This window comes from Cyberlindnera jadinii, assembly GCF_001661405.1.
Source record: "Cyberlindnera jadinii NRRL Y-1542 unplaced genomic scaffold CYBJAscaffold_2, whole genome shotgun sequence".
Classification (NCBI taxonomy): Eukaryota; Fungi; Ascomycota; class Saccharomycetes; order Phaffomycetales; family Wickerhamomycetaceae; genus Williopsis; species Williopsis jadinii.
The window spans coordinates 124,486-142,835 of record NW_017963653.1 but is presented as its reverse complement, the minus strand read 5'-3'; the positions used below and the strand labels follow the sequence as shown (position 1 = coordinate 142,835).

The 18,350-nt window shown below is 39.7% G+C and overlaps 3 protein-coding genes across 3 annotated transcripts; 2 read left to right on the top strand and 1 right to left on the bottom strand.

Annotated features, from left to right (window-relative positions):
- Positions 1–3,869: 3,869 nt before the first annotated feature.
- Positions 3,870–5,009, top strand: CYBJADRAFT_124343 (uncharacterized protein; the record flags this gene model as incomplete). Its single annotated transcript, XM_020212532.1, has 1 exon — positions 3,870–5,009. One exon carries the CDS (start codon positions 3,870–3,872, stop codon positions 5,007–5,009), a length of 1,140 nt encoding a protein of 379 aa, XP_020072195.1.
- A 4,046-nt stretch (positions 5,010–9,055) lies between these two features.
- Positions 9,056–11,479, top strand: CYBJADRAFT_165910 (uncharacterized protein). Its single transcript, XM_020214269.1, has one exon. It carries the CDS (start codon positions 9,378–9,380, stop codon positions 11,406–11,408), a length of 2,031 nt encoding a protein of 676 aa, XP_020072194.1. The 5' UTR covers positions 9,056–9,377; the 3' UTR covers positions 11,409–11,479.
- A 1,386-nt stretch (positions 11,480–12,865) lies between these two features.
- CYBJADRAFT_171092 (uncharacterized protein) lies at positions 12,866–14,570 on the bottom strand (the record flags this gene model as incomplete). The annotated part of the gene is made up of 2 exons (XM_020216187.1): positions 12,866–13,461; positions 13,514–14,570. The coding sequence occupies 2 exons, from the start codon at positions 14,568–14,570 to the stop codon at positions 12,866–12,868; spliced, it is 1,653 nt and encodes a 550-aa protein (XP_020072193.1).
- Between the last annotated feature and the right edge of the window lie 3,780 nt (positions 14,571–18,350).

Below are 18,350 nucleotides of genomic sequence, written 5' to 3'. Positions count from 1 at the left end.
TTTTCCACCAAGGGGGGCGTCTCCTGTTTACTATCAAGCTGATGCCAGTCCTTCAAAATTTAGTGTATAGACATGGCATTGCAAAATTCTCTTGGGAGGTCAGACAATTCGATCATTATCGGTGAGGACAAAAAGAATATCTCAACTTTACGGAGAATGCACCGAAAGAGATGGGAAATGAATTGTTGGATGCTCACATTGACTTCTTTTGTACGCTGTGTAATCTAATCAATGGAAGGCGATTAAGAAGGTTACAGGGCTACTAGTTGCCATATTCAAGGAATTGAAGACTCAAGCCCATAACAGAGGAAAAATCATTCATCAAAGAATCCAAACTACCAATTGTACTAAAGCAGGTTTATCATCCACTACCATATCTGATAATTAGGAGAGTCAGGCTCATAGTCACTACGGCTGCCGTGTTTCGAGTATATTGCGCTCCCATGACTTGAATATTGTTCCCTAGAAAGGATGTTGATGGTACCTGCGGATTTTACGTTGACGATAGTGATAGTACTTCCCTTACTGAGAGCTCATAAAACGAGTAGTTAGTTACTAGCCTATACACCTGCAAGGAATAAAGTGATAATTCTCTATTGCTGTTGTTAATGAATTGATTTCTCCGTAGAATTGGAATACATAATCAGCCACCTTTTGTTTACAGTTTCTGGAAGACAACGGAATCTCCGTTTCTCTGAAGAAAACTGGAACATGCAACTGTATTCTCAAAACAGTGAGTTTTCGTTACTTCTCGTTATCTGTGCTCTAAAATTTCCAAAGTAAAAAGCTTTGCTTGCTGGTTTTCAATTTCCTAATCAGCAAGTTGCCAATGAACCCTAATGGTAGTGTGACATCTTTTACTGGACATATCCATACAGGCGGGGAAGTGTTTTGGTCCTCGTCCACTACGCGGATAATTTTATTTCCCGAAATTCTGGTATGAACGAATTTTTGCAAAGCAATACTCGCAACCTCGAATAAACGGTGATTGCGAAATTGCAAAATTGGAAGTCATCAAGAAGCAGGGTGCATTAGATAAGACCAACACGCAAAATGTATCCACGACTCAGTGCACTATCCTCCAGTGATGAGATACGTTGCTAGTTCAATTGAAGTATCAATCAAGTAGACTTTGGTGAGATGAACATCTTGGCTCGTGATGAAGAGGTAATTGATGATTATCAGTAATATATGGATGCGACCTCTAGAAACAAGACCATTTCCAGCACTGATTTATTGAACCCTACAATATTTGATCCAAATAACCTGTACAAGAGGTGTATAAAGTCGCATGCTATACTGGTTAAGAATAACATTCACACAACATTCTACGATCAATGGATGGAGAAGCAAAAAGCCTCCAAAAATTCAGGAACTAATGTGGAAGGCCGTGGAACAGTGCCCTGTGATGTCTCAAGTCTTTCATTGAGAACAGGGATGTACTTGAAGATCTGGCCAAGCTTGACGAGACATCCAAATTTCCTCATGTGGTTATGTTGAAACAGGGTGGGTTTCAAAGCCAGTGAACACTTTGATATCCACACAAATTATTCCAGCGAAATTGATAGAGTTCTACCCATGCTCACACCAACACTTAATTCGTCGCTCTGTCTTCTGAAGAATCAATGAGAAATAACAGTCAATTCACAAGATTCAACTCAACGTTTTGTCCCAACAACGACTATGTAAGTTGTTTGTTAGGAGTCCACGAACTCTTCTAAAATCTTTTCATGAGAACATTCTCAGGGGATAAATCATAAGGATAATATGAAACAAGAGGTTTTGTAGTTATTTGCTCAGCTAATTAGAACAGTTCAAAGACACAACCTTTCTTTAATAGTTGACTTAACGCCATCGAATTACTAATGATGGGCAGAATCATTAGATAAATGGTAACACTTGAACACCATGCTTACTCTCATTGACGTCAATAATTGCACCAAGTTTCGCCGTTTTCGTTCTCGTTGAAACCTTTTTTCCCGATCTAGTTTGGGTTTGTGCGCCTGTGTGGGTCTACTAGTGGTCAGTGGCTGAAGGCCAGGCTCACACGCGCGTAAGTAAACTTGAACAAGAGAATTTGACAAGAATATTTGTGCAAATCAAAGATTTTGGGATCAAAATGTCAGTATATGTCAATAACTATTAAAGTTACTTGTAGAATATGATTATAAAAGTCAGGAAAATGTTTGAGAGTCGACCTTAACCTTGACGCAAACAATTCACGAAATCTCGTTCCTTCGCAAATTTCAACGGCCTGAGGTGCCTCAAGTGCCTGAAGTGAAAACCTGAACCCAAAAATATTTTTGCGTGTGTAAATCTACTCCTGATTTGCGCTGCCACATTTCACTGCACACGACACCAAGATGCCTTACACATATGCATGCAAGCTCAAATTTGGGTTGCCAAGGGACCTCTAAAATAGACAGCCGATGATCAATTCGACCACTTTTGGAGCCACTACATCAAATTTCAATGCATATTTCCACTTCGTATTGCTTGGGCAATTTTAGGATCAGGGACTCGTAGACTAAATACACCAGAGAACAGACGGTTGCTAAATTTACATACTCAACAGTCACCATTGCTAGATAGCTTAAGAGAATTCTTTCTCAAAATATAACTTTTCGTTGTGAAAGAAGAACCTCACGTATAGAGAAAACTAGCAAAGGGACAGGTTTTAGATGTGAATGCCGTTTAAAAATAAAAGACTAGGGGTAGGCCCAGTGAAAATGAACCAGGTGCATTAGCATGAGGGGCTTCCCTATAACTTTTACAGAATATGCTGTAGCTGCAGCTGCTGATTGGCTCTAGCGTCAAATTTGTACCAAACAGCAACAGCAACAAAAGCCCTGAAATTGGGTCCTGAAATATTTATTGAGGAGGATAGCCTCTAAGCATTCCTCTCTATTTACTGAACTGTTTAGGTATTGCTCCATTGTTGACTGCCACCACTCACTACGTGAAGGGCAAATTGAACAATGTGGTCATGGAGGAGGATCTTTCAGTTGGCTATACAGAGCTTTTTTAACGTTGTTTCGTCGTCTGGGTCAAACAAAACTGTGCTTCATCCCTCACAACAGAATATACTACTGAAATCAAAGTTGGTCCTACTCGTTGCATCGTTATTTCTATTTTCAAATCTTTTACTCTCATCGACAATCTTCAATGCGTCAAACTATTCACAATACATGGAGGCCTAAAGAAATTTGAATAATTTCCTTAGATTGGATCTCCAAGTTTTCCAGGCTAGTGGGTTCCTCAACACATTCAGATCGAGCTTAAATCCACAGACTTTTGTGGGTAAGAGTAGAACCTACAACGAATTCACTTCTAATCACTCTGCTGTTGCTCATTGGAACAAATTGCTACAAATATACGAAGAACATGACGACCCAGAGAATTATCTTAAAACACACAAACTGTCTTTCCATTGGGCTGATTGGGTTGATACCGCACCAGCAAATGCTTTCATTGATTCCTACGAGAGTCTTTTGAAAGAGTTCGATAATGATCCTGATGAGCTGGCTCATGTCGTCAAAAAATATTGCATAAACAACTTTTCCGATGGCGATGATAGACCTAATAATAATCTATACGCAAAAGAAAGACTCAAAATTTTTGAGCAACTCGAAGATGTCGGTTACTGCGCTGCAATTTACATGTATTATTACCAAGAGTTACCCAGAAACGTTGTTTTCGAAACAGACTTTGAATATTTCTCTTGGCCAGTTAAGAATGAAGTTGCCCCTAGACCTCACACATTGGACGAATTCGCATCTTTATACTATGATCAAGAAGAAATTTCCAAACCTCAGGTGAAAGAGTTTGCCATTAAGTCTAGTTCAGAGCTGATCAAATATCCTCAAAAAATGCGTGAAGTTTTTCAAGCGAAGGGCAAAGAAATCAAAAAGATTTCATTAAAGGAATACATCGATATTCCTAAGAACCATTTTGACAAACCCAATGTTGATCAAATCATTAAAGACCTTGAAAGTCAGAAATCTCTGACCGAAGAACAGCAACGAGAATTGGACTTTGTGAAGTACTCAAAGGCCCAATTGCCAAATGCTCACAGATTTTATTGGTTGTTCCCATTCTTCGGATACGATAAAATTGATGAATTTCATCACTATACATTTCCATTTGTGAAACAGATGATTCTTTCCAAGGAACGTAGCACAATGGTACATCATTTGGGAAGATCGTGGTTCAAATTTACAGAATATGCTGGTGTTGTCTCATGGTTTGGGTACGGTAATTTGATTGGTTGGTATCGTCACTCTCGTAACCTACCATGGGATCCTGACATTGATGTAGTTCTGTCCATCAAAGATCTTACCAAAATGTCAAAGAAGTTCAATGCATCGTTAGTTGTTGAGAACCCAGAGAATGGTCACAACTTGTTCTATTTCCAAACAACACCATATTTCTATCAGCATAGGGACAACCAGATGATTGATGCTCGCTATATTGACGTAAGGACGGGCATATATATTGATATATCCTGTCTTTGGAATGACAATGATAGAGATATCCCTGATAGATTCAAGAATGAGGCGCCTGAGACTATTTATCATTGTAAAAATTACAATTGGTTTTCCCACAGAGAGTTATTCCCACTAAGACGCACATTGTACGAAGGAGCACAGGCTTACGCACCGAATGACTATAAAGCCATCCTTTTGGCGAAATATGGTGAAAAGTCAATGACAGCCACAAACAACTTTGGTCATAATTGGCAACCCGATATTGGAGTTTGGGTCCCAAATGAGATTTGTGATGAAAAAACGGTCCCTGCAAAAGAGAAAAGATTTGATAAAAATGGGGAGTTGACTCTTACGGGTGCCTGTAATGATACCAACATATTGGAAGAATGGTCCAGATTCAGAGACCTGTACACAATTCATAATAAGGAACAGAAGCTTTTAGAGAAAGGCAAAGATGCCTCTGAATTATCGAAAGAAGATTTGCCTGTCGCTCGTTATTTCGATCGAACAAAATATATGTAAACACAACGTCAGAGTCATGAATGATCACATTTGATCTCTATATCTTGCAGCTGGGGAGAAATTATCAAATGTTCACCGTATGCTTTACAACCAACTGTCGATCTTCCGACATTTCACATTGCATGAATTGATATTATGCAGATTTTGGTTTTCAGTCCTTGAATCCCGTTTGAAGGTACACTATTCATTTTCGTATGCTATAGAATCAGGCCGGGAGGATCACCACAACTAGTTATGAAACAGATCTGGTTCCATCAGACTGGTTGACAGACAAGCTAGTACTTCTATGGTTTGAAACATATTTTTTCAAGGGTCCGGTAGATAACTTTGCAACTGAGACATGCATGAAGACATCTGCATTACGACCTGACTTAGTGACCACTGTCGTACCTTAATTATAACCTAAGATCAACATTGCCAAATCACAATTCTGGAAAAATCTACAAATTAGATGACACTCATGTATTTGATGTACTTATGTTTGATATCTCTATTCCGGTATTTGCAACTACAAATTAAGATGCGTTGAGAACTAATGTTAGTTTTATACCGACGTGCCTTTAATCATAAATCTAGATAGGTGTGCTCGTTTCGTCAGCTCCACAATTCCCCATAGTGTTTTCTTTTTTTTCATCAACAGCGTTAGTAAGAGTTATAGCGTTTCTAGTATTTCATCGTTCGCTTTCACATCTACCTTCCCAAAAGGATTGTTGAAGGGTGGAATATCTTTGGATAATATCTGGTGGGGTGGGGGATTCGTGGTTAACAGTGAAATAAAAAACATTGCAATAATCTAGCGAATGAGCTGAAATCAAGAAAACTCTGAAGGCATTGGTGAACAAATTTTCAAATTATTCCTGATGCATTACACAATTCCAGAAGACCAGTGGTATTGTTCTTACGGGAGAGCAGAATGATGAAATGAATTGGGGCCTCATGACCTTGTGCCGTATAATGTAGTCGTTGGAAATAGCTCATTCAGTAATTTTGTTACTGAGGCTAGATCTTAAACTGATAAGAAAACAGTTGATTCCACTTCAGGTTTTGAGAGATAGTGGTTGAGATCAGAATCTGATCATTAACTAATCTGGATCTTTTATCCGTGAGCCGGCGACCTCAAAAATTCAAACAATTTCAGTTGAACTCTTAATGAAAACTTTTGCTTGACAGCTGTTTATATCAAGTGCCACTTCAAATCTGCCTGATTAACGACGCCCCACCATTAGTGGTTCTAGTGTGGTATCTCAGAATACACAACGTGAAGTTGGTAAGAGCACCTTGTATAGATATTTTACTAACGCCGAATGCCGAACGTTGGGGGTTTGTATCGGTGATTGCATGTGAAAAATGCAACCGATACCGGAGTTTTGTTATTCTTGCGGGAAAATTGATGAAGTGTCAAAAATGGTCCGGCTCCAAAATGAACCGTAATTCGGTTGTTGGAATGGGGAACGGCTATGCTCGCTTGGCTTTCTACCGTTCGACAATTTCTTGTCCAAATCTCATACTAAATTTCAGATTTTGTCCCCCCAGTGATGTTCGTCTGTCATGTTTGAAGTCGGGATGGAGATGGTTTAGTTGAATTTGAAACTACCTTCACAAGTCCAGCAAATGTTTTACGTTATTTCTGATCTGAATATTCAAGACAGCGGCAGCTAATTGATTTTTACGATTTCGCTGATTCTGAGATCTTCAGTTTCAAGTCTTGACGATAAACTTGTGATATATACTGCTTATACTTTTACATGGTAGGCATAGTGGTTTGGTCATGTTCATTATCCAGAACATCAACAAGGACCAACTTGTGGCTAAGAGATTACAACTTGTCAATTAATACCATGTCAAATAGGTCAACCACAATTCCAGTTGGATACTCAAGCACGACGTGATCTTTACGTGTTGAGGAAGCAATAACTACAGGATGAACCTGTCTAATGATTCCAAATTGATGCACCATTACAATCATAACAGGTTGACAGGTTGGCAGTTCAACTATAAATAAGACTATCGTCTGAACCATATAGTTCTTCTACCTAGTATTTTAATGAAGGTGTGAGTCAATAGAGCATTATAAAAAACCGATAACACATAATGTCCAGTTTTCACTTTAAAGATATGTAAAATACATCATCCTCTTTGAGCAACTACTATGGTGAAATTCTTCAAAAGTGTGTCAATGTTATGATCTTTAGAAAACTTCTTGTTGGGCAACTCAGACCTGAAAGCCGTGAACAAGGATTGAAATTACCGATGACCGGGAAGAATATTAATAGTACAGGAACTATGTTCTTCTTGAACATATCCGCTTCTCTTCCAAACAGCCAATATTCTTAATGACCCCATCCATGGTAGAAATAACCCCTTACTCTGCCGCTACATGTTTCTTAACGAAAGCTACACAGCCAAATCAACCAGCCACATGTTGAGGATAACTAGACCAAGGCTTTTATTTAAGCAGGAGCAATGTTGCCGATCTGAAGATTTTTTTACTAGTAAAGTATACTGGGTGTATTCCTTCATGAAATTCATGGTGTCCATATTGCTAAAGAACGTCATTCTTCTCGAAGATAGTGCCACAGTACTTTTCGAGTACTTGGAATTGGTAATTCCCGCATCCCCACTTATTACCAACCGTTTCGACAATGCATTGCATACCTTGAAAGATCTAATAGCATGTGCATTTGAATCTTGATTCTCTTACTAGAATCAAATACGTAAGGTTATCATGCGTACCTTACTAGGTTTTATGCACGTATTGATTAAAAGCCGAATACGTGAAAAGTCATATGTAATTGTAAGGAAACCCCGCCGGGGTCTATAACGTTTCGTTCCCCTTATAATGTACAATCCCCAGGTTATCTAGCTCCTCTCTAGATATTACCTCGTATTGGCTAGGTGATCAAGCAGTGCGTGGGGGTTTCAAATGCTAGATAGCTTTATCGGTTATTGCTTTACCAATTGTCTTATCCTGTGGAGCCCTCTGAGTCATGCTTATTTCGAGATTGGTAGCTCTTGATGGACTCATATGCAGCCCACTGTGAGCGAATGGTTTTTCCCCACTTGACATATAAAGCAGTCCGAGATATTAGTATCAGGAATAGAGCACAATTCTCAACTAATATGCTCAATCATTGAATTATTGTTAATCTGCACTAGTTCAGGTGTAGAAGCAAGCGTATAATAGTTTTGGGAAGTGGTTAAGAGGATCACTGCCATCTGGCATAACTCTTATGTATGGCGGTAAGCATTTACAACAACTTCACCATTAGTACCCCTAATGAAGTCAGCCTTGGTTCATTGGATTGAAAACACCTTAGTCTCTACCGTGTTACCTTTTAACTAGTTTCTGAGTTATATAACTACACTGTTCTAATATATCGGTCTGTATCTTGTTTCATGTGCACAAACCCAAATACAGCTAGTATGCAACTGAAAATTGTATGTTAGAGTAATTAATAAGGGTTCAATCTTTCTACTTTGTGAATTTAGGTTTCATCTCTGACTTTTCACAATTTCGTTTATGCGATACGGGTAATAGCACTTCTACTAGTGCATCATGTACTTCCTATACATTAGGAGAAAATCTGCAAATACGGAGTTCTATGAATGTCGAGGATCTATGTAAGGGGGTGGTTTCCCGTTTCCTGCGTTTGTGCCTTTACCAGACAAGTCGCGCAGCCCAGGTTGAGTACGATAACGGAGGTGCGATAGAGATTTGGACCTAGGCTTAGGTCAGATAAATCACTGGCAATTCATTAACCGTCTTTCATCAACTTGTGATTTCATAAACTAATATATTAACGAAGACCATGTTATGACTTTTTATTTTTCAGTTGCTTTTCACAATATCGATCAAGGTTATGCCTTTTTCCTTGCTTGGATGACCGGCAACTAATCATGTCCTGGTGTTTCCAAAACTTTGTGAAAACCTCACGCGTCCGCGTGTTTCAAAAATGTAAGTTAAAATTCTTCAGAGCTGGGAAGTTTACCAAATTTTTGAAGTGACCGTTCCCATACTACAATCTCCCAGTGAATACCAAAGGAAATGAGATTTAATAAGGGATAATACGGATTAATTTCCCATAACTTTGGAGACTGGGTTGAGCAACATATGCGAAAGCTGCTTTGTTCGGCAATCCAAATTCTTGCCCAACATTAGCCGATGGGAGCTTTTGCATAAGAACAATGCGTCGACAGGGTGTTATTTTTCATATGGGAGTCACGGACGGCTTGAAAAGCTTCTTGTTGCATTTTGCTTTTTACATATCATGGAAATTCAACTTTTTACATATACCGGTGTGAATACCCTTCTAACTTTTCGCCCAGGGAAGTTACCGTAACCGTTCGAACCTTGATTAGTTGAAAAGGATGGTGAGATTAACGAAAATACTTAATGGTGGGGTCAGAAGGATTTTTCGATTCCGTTCACTATATGGATCAAAGACCCGGTCCCTTACTTCGCCTCAACAGAATGCGTTTTTCAAGTCCAAGTTGTCCTTCCTGATTATACTGATATTTCTTTGCTCCAATTACTTACTCTCATCTACAATCCTTACGGCGTCAAATTATCCCCAGTATATCGAGGCCTCTAAGGCTTTAGATGGTTTTTTCAAATTGGATCCGCAACTCTTCCAAACGAGTGGATTTCTCAACAAGTTCAGAGTGACATCCAAACCAAAGGTGTTTGTCGGTAAGAACAGAAAGTTTAACCAGTTCAATCCCAACATATCGTCGGTGGCACACTGGAGCAAATTACTACAGGTTTATGAAAAGGAGGACAACCCTGAAAAGTATCTTAAAGAACACAAACTCTCTTTCCATTGGGCTGATTGGATCGACACTTCACCAGCAAACGCCTTTATTGATGCGTATGATTCTTTATTAGCGGAGTATGATAACGATCCCAGTGAATTGGCCAAGGTTGTTCAAGAGCGATGCAAAGCACAAATATTCGATGGTTCAGATAGACAGGATCCAAACCTCTATGCAAAGGAGAGATTGAAAATTTTCGAACAGCTTGAAGACATTGGTATTTGTGCTGCAATTTTCGTCCACTATTACGTCCCACCCCCTAAGCAGCTTGTTTTCGAAACCGATTTCCACTACTTTTCATGGCCTCTTGAAAATGCAATGGCCGAGACGCAGCGCACCATGGAGAGGTTTGCCTCGTTATACTACAACGATGATGAGGTTTCAGCCTTGCAAGTCCAGGAATTTGCCGAAAAGGCCCCAAGCGACTTGTCCAATTTCCCGGAAAAGATGCGGGAAATTTTCAAATCAAAGAATTTAAACACCGATAAGATAACTCTTCAAAAGCAAATTGAAGTCTCAGGAAGGAATTTCAAGAGACCTGATACCAAGGAAATTCTGAAGGAATTAGCAGACAGTGGAAAGCTCAACGAAGGAGAGAAGGAAACTTTGGAATTTTTGGAGTTCTCTCATGATAAAGTAGATGATGCTGAAAAGTTTCATTGGGACTTCCCTAATCAAGGGTTTGACAAAGAGGCTCGTTGGCATCATTATACATTCCCATGGTGCAAACAGTTGGTGGATTCTAGAGAGCGTATAATGTCAATTCACCATTTCGTTAGATCATGGTTCAAACTTTGTGAATTTGCGGGTGCTATTTCCTGGTTTGGGTATGGTAATCTCATTGGTTGGTATCGTCATTCGCGTAATTTGCCCTGGGATACCGATGTTGATGTTGTTATGCCCTTCCAGGATCTGGTGGTGCTGAGTGAAAAGTTCAACGCATCATTAGTCATTGAAAATCCAGAACTTGGGGATAATATCTTTTGGTTTGCAACAATGCCTTACTTCTACCAACAGAAGGATACCCAATTCATCGATGCTCGTTATATTGACGTTAAAACAGGATTCTACATCGACGTTTCTGCACTTTGGAATTCAAATGAAAGGGAACCGCCAGATGAGTTTAAACGTGAAGACCGTAGTACCATATACCATTGCAAGCACTACAACTGGTTTTCTCATAAGCAGCTGTTCCCTCTGAGACGTACATTATACGAAGGAGGCCAGGCTTATGTTCCACATGACTATGAGAGTATTATGTGGTTTAAATACGGTAAAGATTCCATGGAGTCGACAAACAATTACGGTCACAACTGGCAGGAAGACATTGGAATCTGGGTTCCAAATGAGATCTGTGAGAACGAAGCGGTTCCTCCTAAGGAGTCCAGATTCGACAGTGATGGGAGCTTGACGTTGTTTGGCGCCTGTAACGACTCTAATATTTTAGAAGAGTGGGCCAGATTTAAGGATTTATATGAGATACACAAGAAGGAGTTCAAAGGAATAAAGGAAGGCGAAGACACGAGTGTGTATTCTGAGAACGATTTGCCTATCGCTCGTTACTTCGACAGAACTTTGTACATGTGAGAGATATCCGAATAATATATAGTCAAGGGTCTATACTGCCCTTATAATAGGATGAAGTTAGATTACACATAGAAGAGAAGGAATGGTAGTCACGAATGAAGCGGAGCGTGTCCAGTACAGTCAATTGGGGGATATTTCTTTACACACGTTAAAGCACTCACACTAAGGAGTGACGTAGAGACGAGGAGATCAAATTATTCCACATTGACTATGCCCGTGCCCATCATGGCTTTGTTGAAATATGTGCCTATTACTAAACGCCTGGGTGTGTTTTCCGTTATGTGTGTGTAGGGGGGAATTAACATGGAAATCAATGCAAATCGGACATCAATATATAACTTGAAAGAAGAAGTTTTGCCGTAGTGTATCAACCTGATCTGTTCCAAGAGATTTCCCTGTTCATTTGTTTTCTACGAAGAGTACTGAAAATGACGTGCGTTGCCATCTGAGCTTCCCATCTTGTTACAGTTGGCCATATTTGATTCTGCCTAATTTCTACAAGGAAACCGCGTGCTTGGAGTTTACCTGTTATAAATTGAAAGAGGAGATATAACATGTCCTTCTGCTGTCTCTACCATTATGGCGCCTTATGCGGTAATATGTGATGGTATGCGGTATGTGTAATAGAGATGGGTAAGAAGGAGGTAGTAGTGGTCCGTTTCCATGGATACAGTGGGACAGCCGCACGCTTCTGGTAAAGTATGGTTGGCTAAGTACAACTGAGAAACTATCAAAAATACATTGATTATGATGGTTAACTATGAGGACTCTGTAGGAAAGCGATCTTACGTTGGGTGCGAGTTCTTTGGATCAACCTTTGCTTCTTCCATAAGCTTTCTAGCCTTGTGGTTCCTCTTCTGTTCTGACTTTTTTGGTCGTCCTCTTCCTCTCTTCTTCTTCCCGATTGCGGATGGAATCCTATTGGAACCATATGTGATCCCCTGGTTCTTCTTAGTCTTCTTTTTGATGCGCTGCATAGTGTCGTGATGATCGTTTTACACTTGCACCGTCTTCAGTAGAGCCTCTTTGTTGGATGTCTTCACTGCTGACCTGGAAGTTTGAGACGCCGTCTTCCGTATGATACATCTATTGGCTTTTGAAAAACAGCTCTGGTATCTGAATATTGGTGGGCAGTAACTGGAGTTCTTCTTTCTTTTCTTCTTTCTGCTATCTTAGTAGATAATCTCTTTGGCAAGTCGTGGCATTGATAGGATAAGAGCTTGGCCGTTGAGAACCCTTCTCATCTTCACACAAGTGATATGTGGACATTCGAAGAATATATACGCTTGATTGCGACAATGGGAACAACTGTACGTAGACTTTTCTTCCGTTTTCCCCTCTTGTGAGATGGTGCATCGCTTCTCAGTAACAACAGCTGTTCTGGCTCGCAATTGATGATAAACATAAGCACGAAAGTTGACAAACGAATCACGTCTTCTCATCTTCTTCACATAAACTCACAGCACCTTTAAAAGGTCCCTAAGTGACAAACCACAGTCCCACAATACGCTATGCTTGTGAGTCGTCATTTTGGTTCCAGGTGAACTCTCATCAACGGTTACACTAGTGTCTTTGCTATTTAGACAACAAGAAGTGATAATGGTTGTTGAGTACAAGAAATAGCCATAGTTCGTGGGTATCTCCGCATGTTCTGGTTCGTCCTCTTCATCAGCAAAGTTGCTTGCATCATCTGAGTCGCTCCCGTCATCGAAATCGCTGGCATAATTCATTTCATCATCATATTGAGGCATCTGTCTCACTGTTTTCCAATCACAGGACATATACTCTGCCATTTTCACCTTCTCACACTGCATCGACAGCACTTCGAGAATGAGATTGGTTGGGTTCAATCGCCTAAACACAAACATCTCTGCATTCAAAATCTCACAATGATGGGATGTCATGATATCAAACCTTGGAGTTACCGAATTGTAAAGTTGAAGACCTCTAGCACAGTCTTGGGTGTTGGTGATAAGATTATAGGTACTGTTAACTTTCTCCTTCTTATGCCTCTCAAAGAAACCCCCTTCATAGCTTCTTGGATTAGTGGAACCTTTGCGGGATCAGATTCAATATCAACCGGAAAAGGTTATGTTGCATAGCACTTCTATGCTTTGCGATTGTGTACTTGAAGAGGTTTCTTTCGACGTGTTTGGAGCATGCGAAGCTCTCAATCGGAACACCACACCGGGGTCTCAACATATTCAAGGCCTTCTTGATACCCTTATCCTGATCTGATATGATTTGTAATGGGGGAATGCTCTCCTCAGTGATACTATCATTGTGTAATTGTAGAGATTCCCGTAACTTCTTCCAATGCGATCCATCATTCTTCTTGAGGAATGTGTATAGGAAGGTGAACCATTCTAATCCACACTCTGCATTCTTTGAAAGCATCATACCCAGGGGAACAAGTCCCTTGGACCCAGCCTGGCCAACAATAGTGTATAATGTACGAAAATCCTCTTTGTACCCCTGACTATTGTACAAAGACAAATGGCAAGCATCTAATGAGAGTGTTGGTACTAAGCTTTCGTAGAACTGGCCATCAATGGAGTTGGAGAAATAGATGCACTTGATTTCATCCTGTGAATGTGATATTAAATTGAGTGCTGAAAAAGTCAGCTCTGAGGACTTCACAGCAGCTTTCAACATCTTTGTTGCTTTGTCAACACTCAAATTTAGCCTCTTGTCACCCGCCTGTGCAGGCCTCTTCTTATTATAGAGAACTGTCAGGTTGTTCAGCACTGACTTTTCACCCCGAGAATCGGGTGCAGGACCATCTTCGGGGTGATCACTATTGGCGTCTTTCAAGTGTTGTAAAAACTCGTCCTGTACCTTTTCCCATTCAACATTTGTATCACTGATACTTGGTACATCTGCATCTTTTGTTGAAGCACAGTCACTCTCTGCTTCTCGCTGATGTCCATCTCCTCTCCAGTCAGAAACTATTCTGGTGACCTCAGTCGTATCATCCTTGCTTAGGATGTTGTCGATATACCTGTTATCCTGTAGAAGTAATGCTATCTCAAAGTGCTTCAAACCCTGTAGAAGGTCTTCAGTTTTTTGATTGTCTTGTACCACATCATCAGCTGCCTGGTTATTGCTCTTACCATCATCTGTATGTGAAGTTGAGAGTGCAGTCAATAACAACTGTATCATGTATTCTCCATTCGCCGTTCTATCTGTGAATTTGGAGAACGATGTCTCCGAGAAGGCTCGTTGAACAGAGCCAAATAGTTAATCCAGTGTTATCGTTAGACGATGATTTATTCTTGACCCTTGTCCCACTTGTCTCACAATTCTCAACATCGGGCACAAGTCCAGTTTGTACTTCAGCACGTGAATCAAGATCTTGATACCAAGAGGTATCTAACATCATGTCCTGGTGACACATGTTGAATTCGACAAAACTTCTTCTCAAATCACTTAATACATTTCCCATATTGAAAGAAAAGCTGCTTTCGAGACTGTTGAACAGTTCGATACACGCGTGGAAATGATGTTTCCATTCGTTGAGATGGTCTTTTAGTAGTCTTTTCTCCGCCATTGGTGACGCTGATATCTTCTTCTTCACACATGCGAGCATAACGATCATCCGGGGAGATAGGGACATAACGATGTCCGGGTCTGGTAGAGACATTATGGTTGCCGATGATCTGTATTAACCACACGTATCTGATGTTTTATCTATGGATTTGTTTACAATCTCTGTTGGAATTTGTTTCGCGTTTGTGCTGTTGTTTTGACCATGAGGTATGGATGTGGTGTGTGGGTGAAAGGACTTGGGACTACGGATGCCTACGATATCTCTCTTTATTTGCACTAAATTAACAGGGTGAAGAATTTAAAGAACCCATAGCTTTTAAAGCCTCTAATCGCTCCATCAGTGAATTCTAAAGAGAGAATATGTATCATATGTGTATTCCTGTGTTTTTTGAAAAATTTATGTTTCAGTTAATATTTTAGATCAATTTATCTCTCTTCATTTTCTTGCGTTATTCTTGCATTATTCATGCGTTATTCTTGTTAATTCATGATAAAACTGTTTCTTCTTCACTAAAATTTACCATGGGACTTGCGTATATATCCTAAAGATTTCATATTAATAAAATTCAATATTCCTAGATTTCCAAACATTCTATTGTAATTACTCTTGTAAATTCTTTTGCCTTGAAATTTTGTACTACATTTCTTGCTACTTTTCGGGTACCTGAAGCGCGATAGAGGTAACGTTTGAAATGGCTTGACCTTTTGGCTCGACCGTGGAAAAGAGGTATCTAATACTTTCCATACAAGCAATGTAATGACTAGACATTGATATGAAATCACACTATATGGAATATAGGACCTTGGTCGATATATCCCAGTTACCTTTAAGTACTCCTTTGTTGTGGGTTCTCTCAAGTTGAGGCGCAGTACGACCAACACATACAAGCTCATTAAATTTCATCAATATACAAGATTTGGGTGCTATAAGTGAAACCTAACGAGAAGTGCCAATAATGCTTTTCATGACATAGATTCTTGTCGTCGAAATGAGGCATAGCGTATATTGTCATTGTTTTTGGATCAAAGCATTGGTGACTTAATATCTGCCTGGCAGAAGTCCTTTGAAAAAGGTGCCATTGAGCAAGGCATCGCAAATTGAAGATTTTCTAAAGAGATACTTCTGATAATTACCGTACATAAAACTGTGATACAGTCTATATAATCGATTGTGAACCCCTTGGTGTTTGGTGTTTTGATTATTGTAGAGATCAAACATCTTGCTTTTGTAGGGGGGGGGGGCAGCAGTAGAACAGAAGGGAAATGAGCGGAGTTAGACCGGAAACTTCAGTGTATATCAAAGCGTCTACTGTGTTATGTTGATCATATAGTTAATATAGAGAGTACAAGTCCATTCTCATCCCGGCTACCATGGCTCAAACTTATAGACATTGGTCATTATTGCTTTTAAGAGGTCATTCATTCTACTCTGGTTTCTGCGTGCCAGAAATTCCGTCATTTTTGTTGCTTCATTTTCCCTTGACTTATTCACCAGGGAATGAGAAGGATTCAACTCAGTGAAAGTAACTTTTTGAAAATTCTAGAATTCTAATCATCAGCTTGAACTGAGTAATTTCAATACCTGATAGTTATCCTCAAGCGAGTCTCAGCTATGTGTACTGTCTGCTTTGATTTGAATCAATAGTACTATACGATGAAAGTGGAAGTCCTTCCTCAACAGGTGTAGTGAAATGTACTCTTCGTTGTGCGGTTTAAGTGCACACTTCATTGATGTATCTCTTAGATGTTCCAGTGACGATACTGGATTTCAAGTGTCAGGGTGTAGCTGTTAAGCACTAGATGTATAATAGCGTCTATAGGTCCTGAGGGCTTGGTTTGTTCAACGAGATATATACACTAGATTAGTCTAGTTGTGCCGAACATTTAAAACGTATCAAAGATCCCCTTCATACCTCAAGAAAACTACTGAATTGTATGATAGTCTTGTGTATAATGAATGTACAACAAACAGCTGGTTGAGCGTGAGCTGTCCGCTTTTATGTTAAGGGTCTCTGACAGTGTAGTTACCTCCTATGCTAGAATCTATAAGTCATTTAGACGATTTAAACTCTGATGTATTTTCAAACCAGCTCGATCCAAATGACAGTTTAAATTACGACTGTGGGGCCATTTGTAAACATTGTTTATCAGATCTACATACTCAGAATTCCGTAATTCAGTGATGATAGGTCTAAAGATACACTTTGAATTGGAGTTCGTCATGAGAGTGCAATCTCTCGAAGCAAATTCTTTTCAAGAGGAAAAGCTTTGAAATCGTCCTGATTTGCACATTTCTATGCTCTATTTGACTCATTTCTGCTCTAAAATCCACAAAATTTCCCTTAGCTACGCTAAGGTTAAACACAATCGCTTATAGATCCCAAAGACTCCGCACTCGAGAACAGCGCGAGCTACCTGAGTAGTTTTCGATGGTCAAAATACTGTGGTAGCTCGTTCTGGTGCGATGTCGCGCCGCGGGTCATAAACTCCGGTCATGAGCCCACAATTCAACAACATCTATCTCAACCACCAGAAGGGCTATTGAGATAAAAAGTTGACAGTAATGATCAGACATATTCTATATCAAATAAACACCTCTTCAACGCTCTTTTGGGTGCCCAATACAGTTTTTAGATTTTCACACTGCTTTTTCTTAACGGTGTGGTTTTCTCAAAATTACCGAAGAGTGATATCTTAATCTAGCTCCACCAATAATGATGACCAGAACACATGAATTACACCATTAGATAGAGCAAGCGTCTCTCTATCTATTCAACGAATTTAATGGTTTGGGTATTCTATCACCATTTAATATTTATATGCATCATGTACGGTGTATATGTATGGGTTAAACACTCATACATAACCTATGCTTCAGAAAAAGTAGCAGCCTCCAGGAGAGTGGCGCTCAGTTGCCAGTGAGTCCTAATTAGCTTCCTGAGAGTTTGCGACCCACGCATCGACATGCATGACAAAACGTAAGTCAGAAATTTCAGATTTAGACAATTTACAAATCTTTTGTTGTAACATTTCCAATATTGCAAGTTGTCAGTGAATATGAAGGCAATTGTGACATAATTAAGAATGCTTTGAATTTATTTTTGATAATTGTGGAGTATGAAGTGTGACGTGTGCATTGTTGTGTTAACAATAGTTGTGTTTGGGTAGGGGATACGGTTAATGTAACCGCCAATGCTGCCTTATTTCACGATCCAAATTCACGAGATGTTGGTCCCTGGGATCATTTCAAGCCGAGTTGAGTAAGGCATGAGGGGGACTTATCTTCATATCGGATCACAGACATTATAAGAAGGCATTTCGTTGTATTCCGCTTTTTTCATTTCAGGTGTATTCAACTATACGCGTGTTGGTGCCAATACCCCTTCCTGTTTT

Bases quoted from the DNA above. Each gene is read 5' to 3' on its own strand.
- CYBJADRAFT_165910 (XM_020214269.1), top strand. From the start codon at position 9,378: ATGGTGAGATTAACGAAAATACTTAATGGTGGGGTCAGAAGGATTTTT.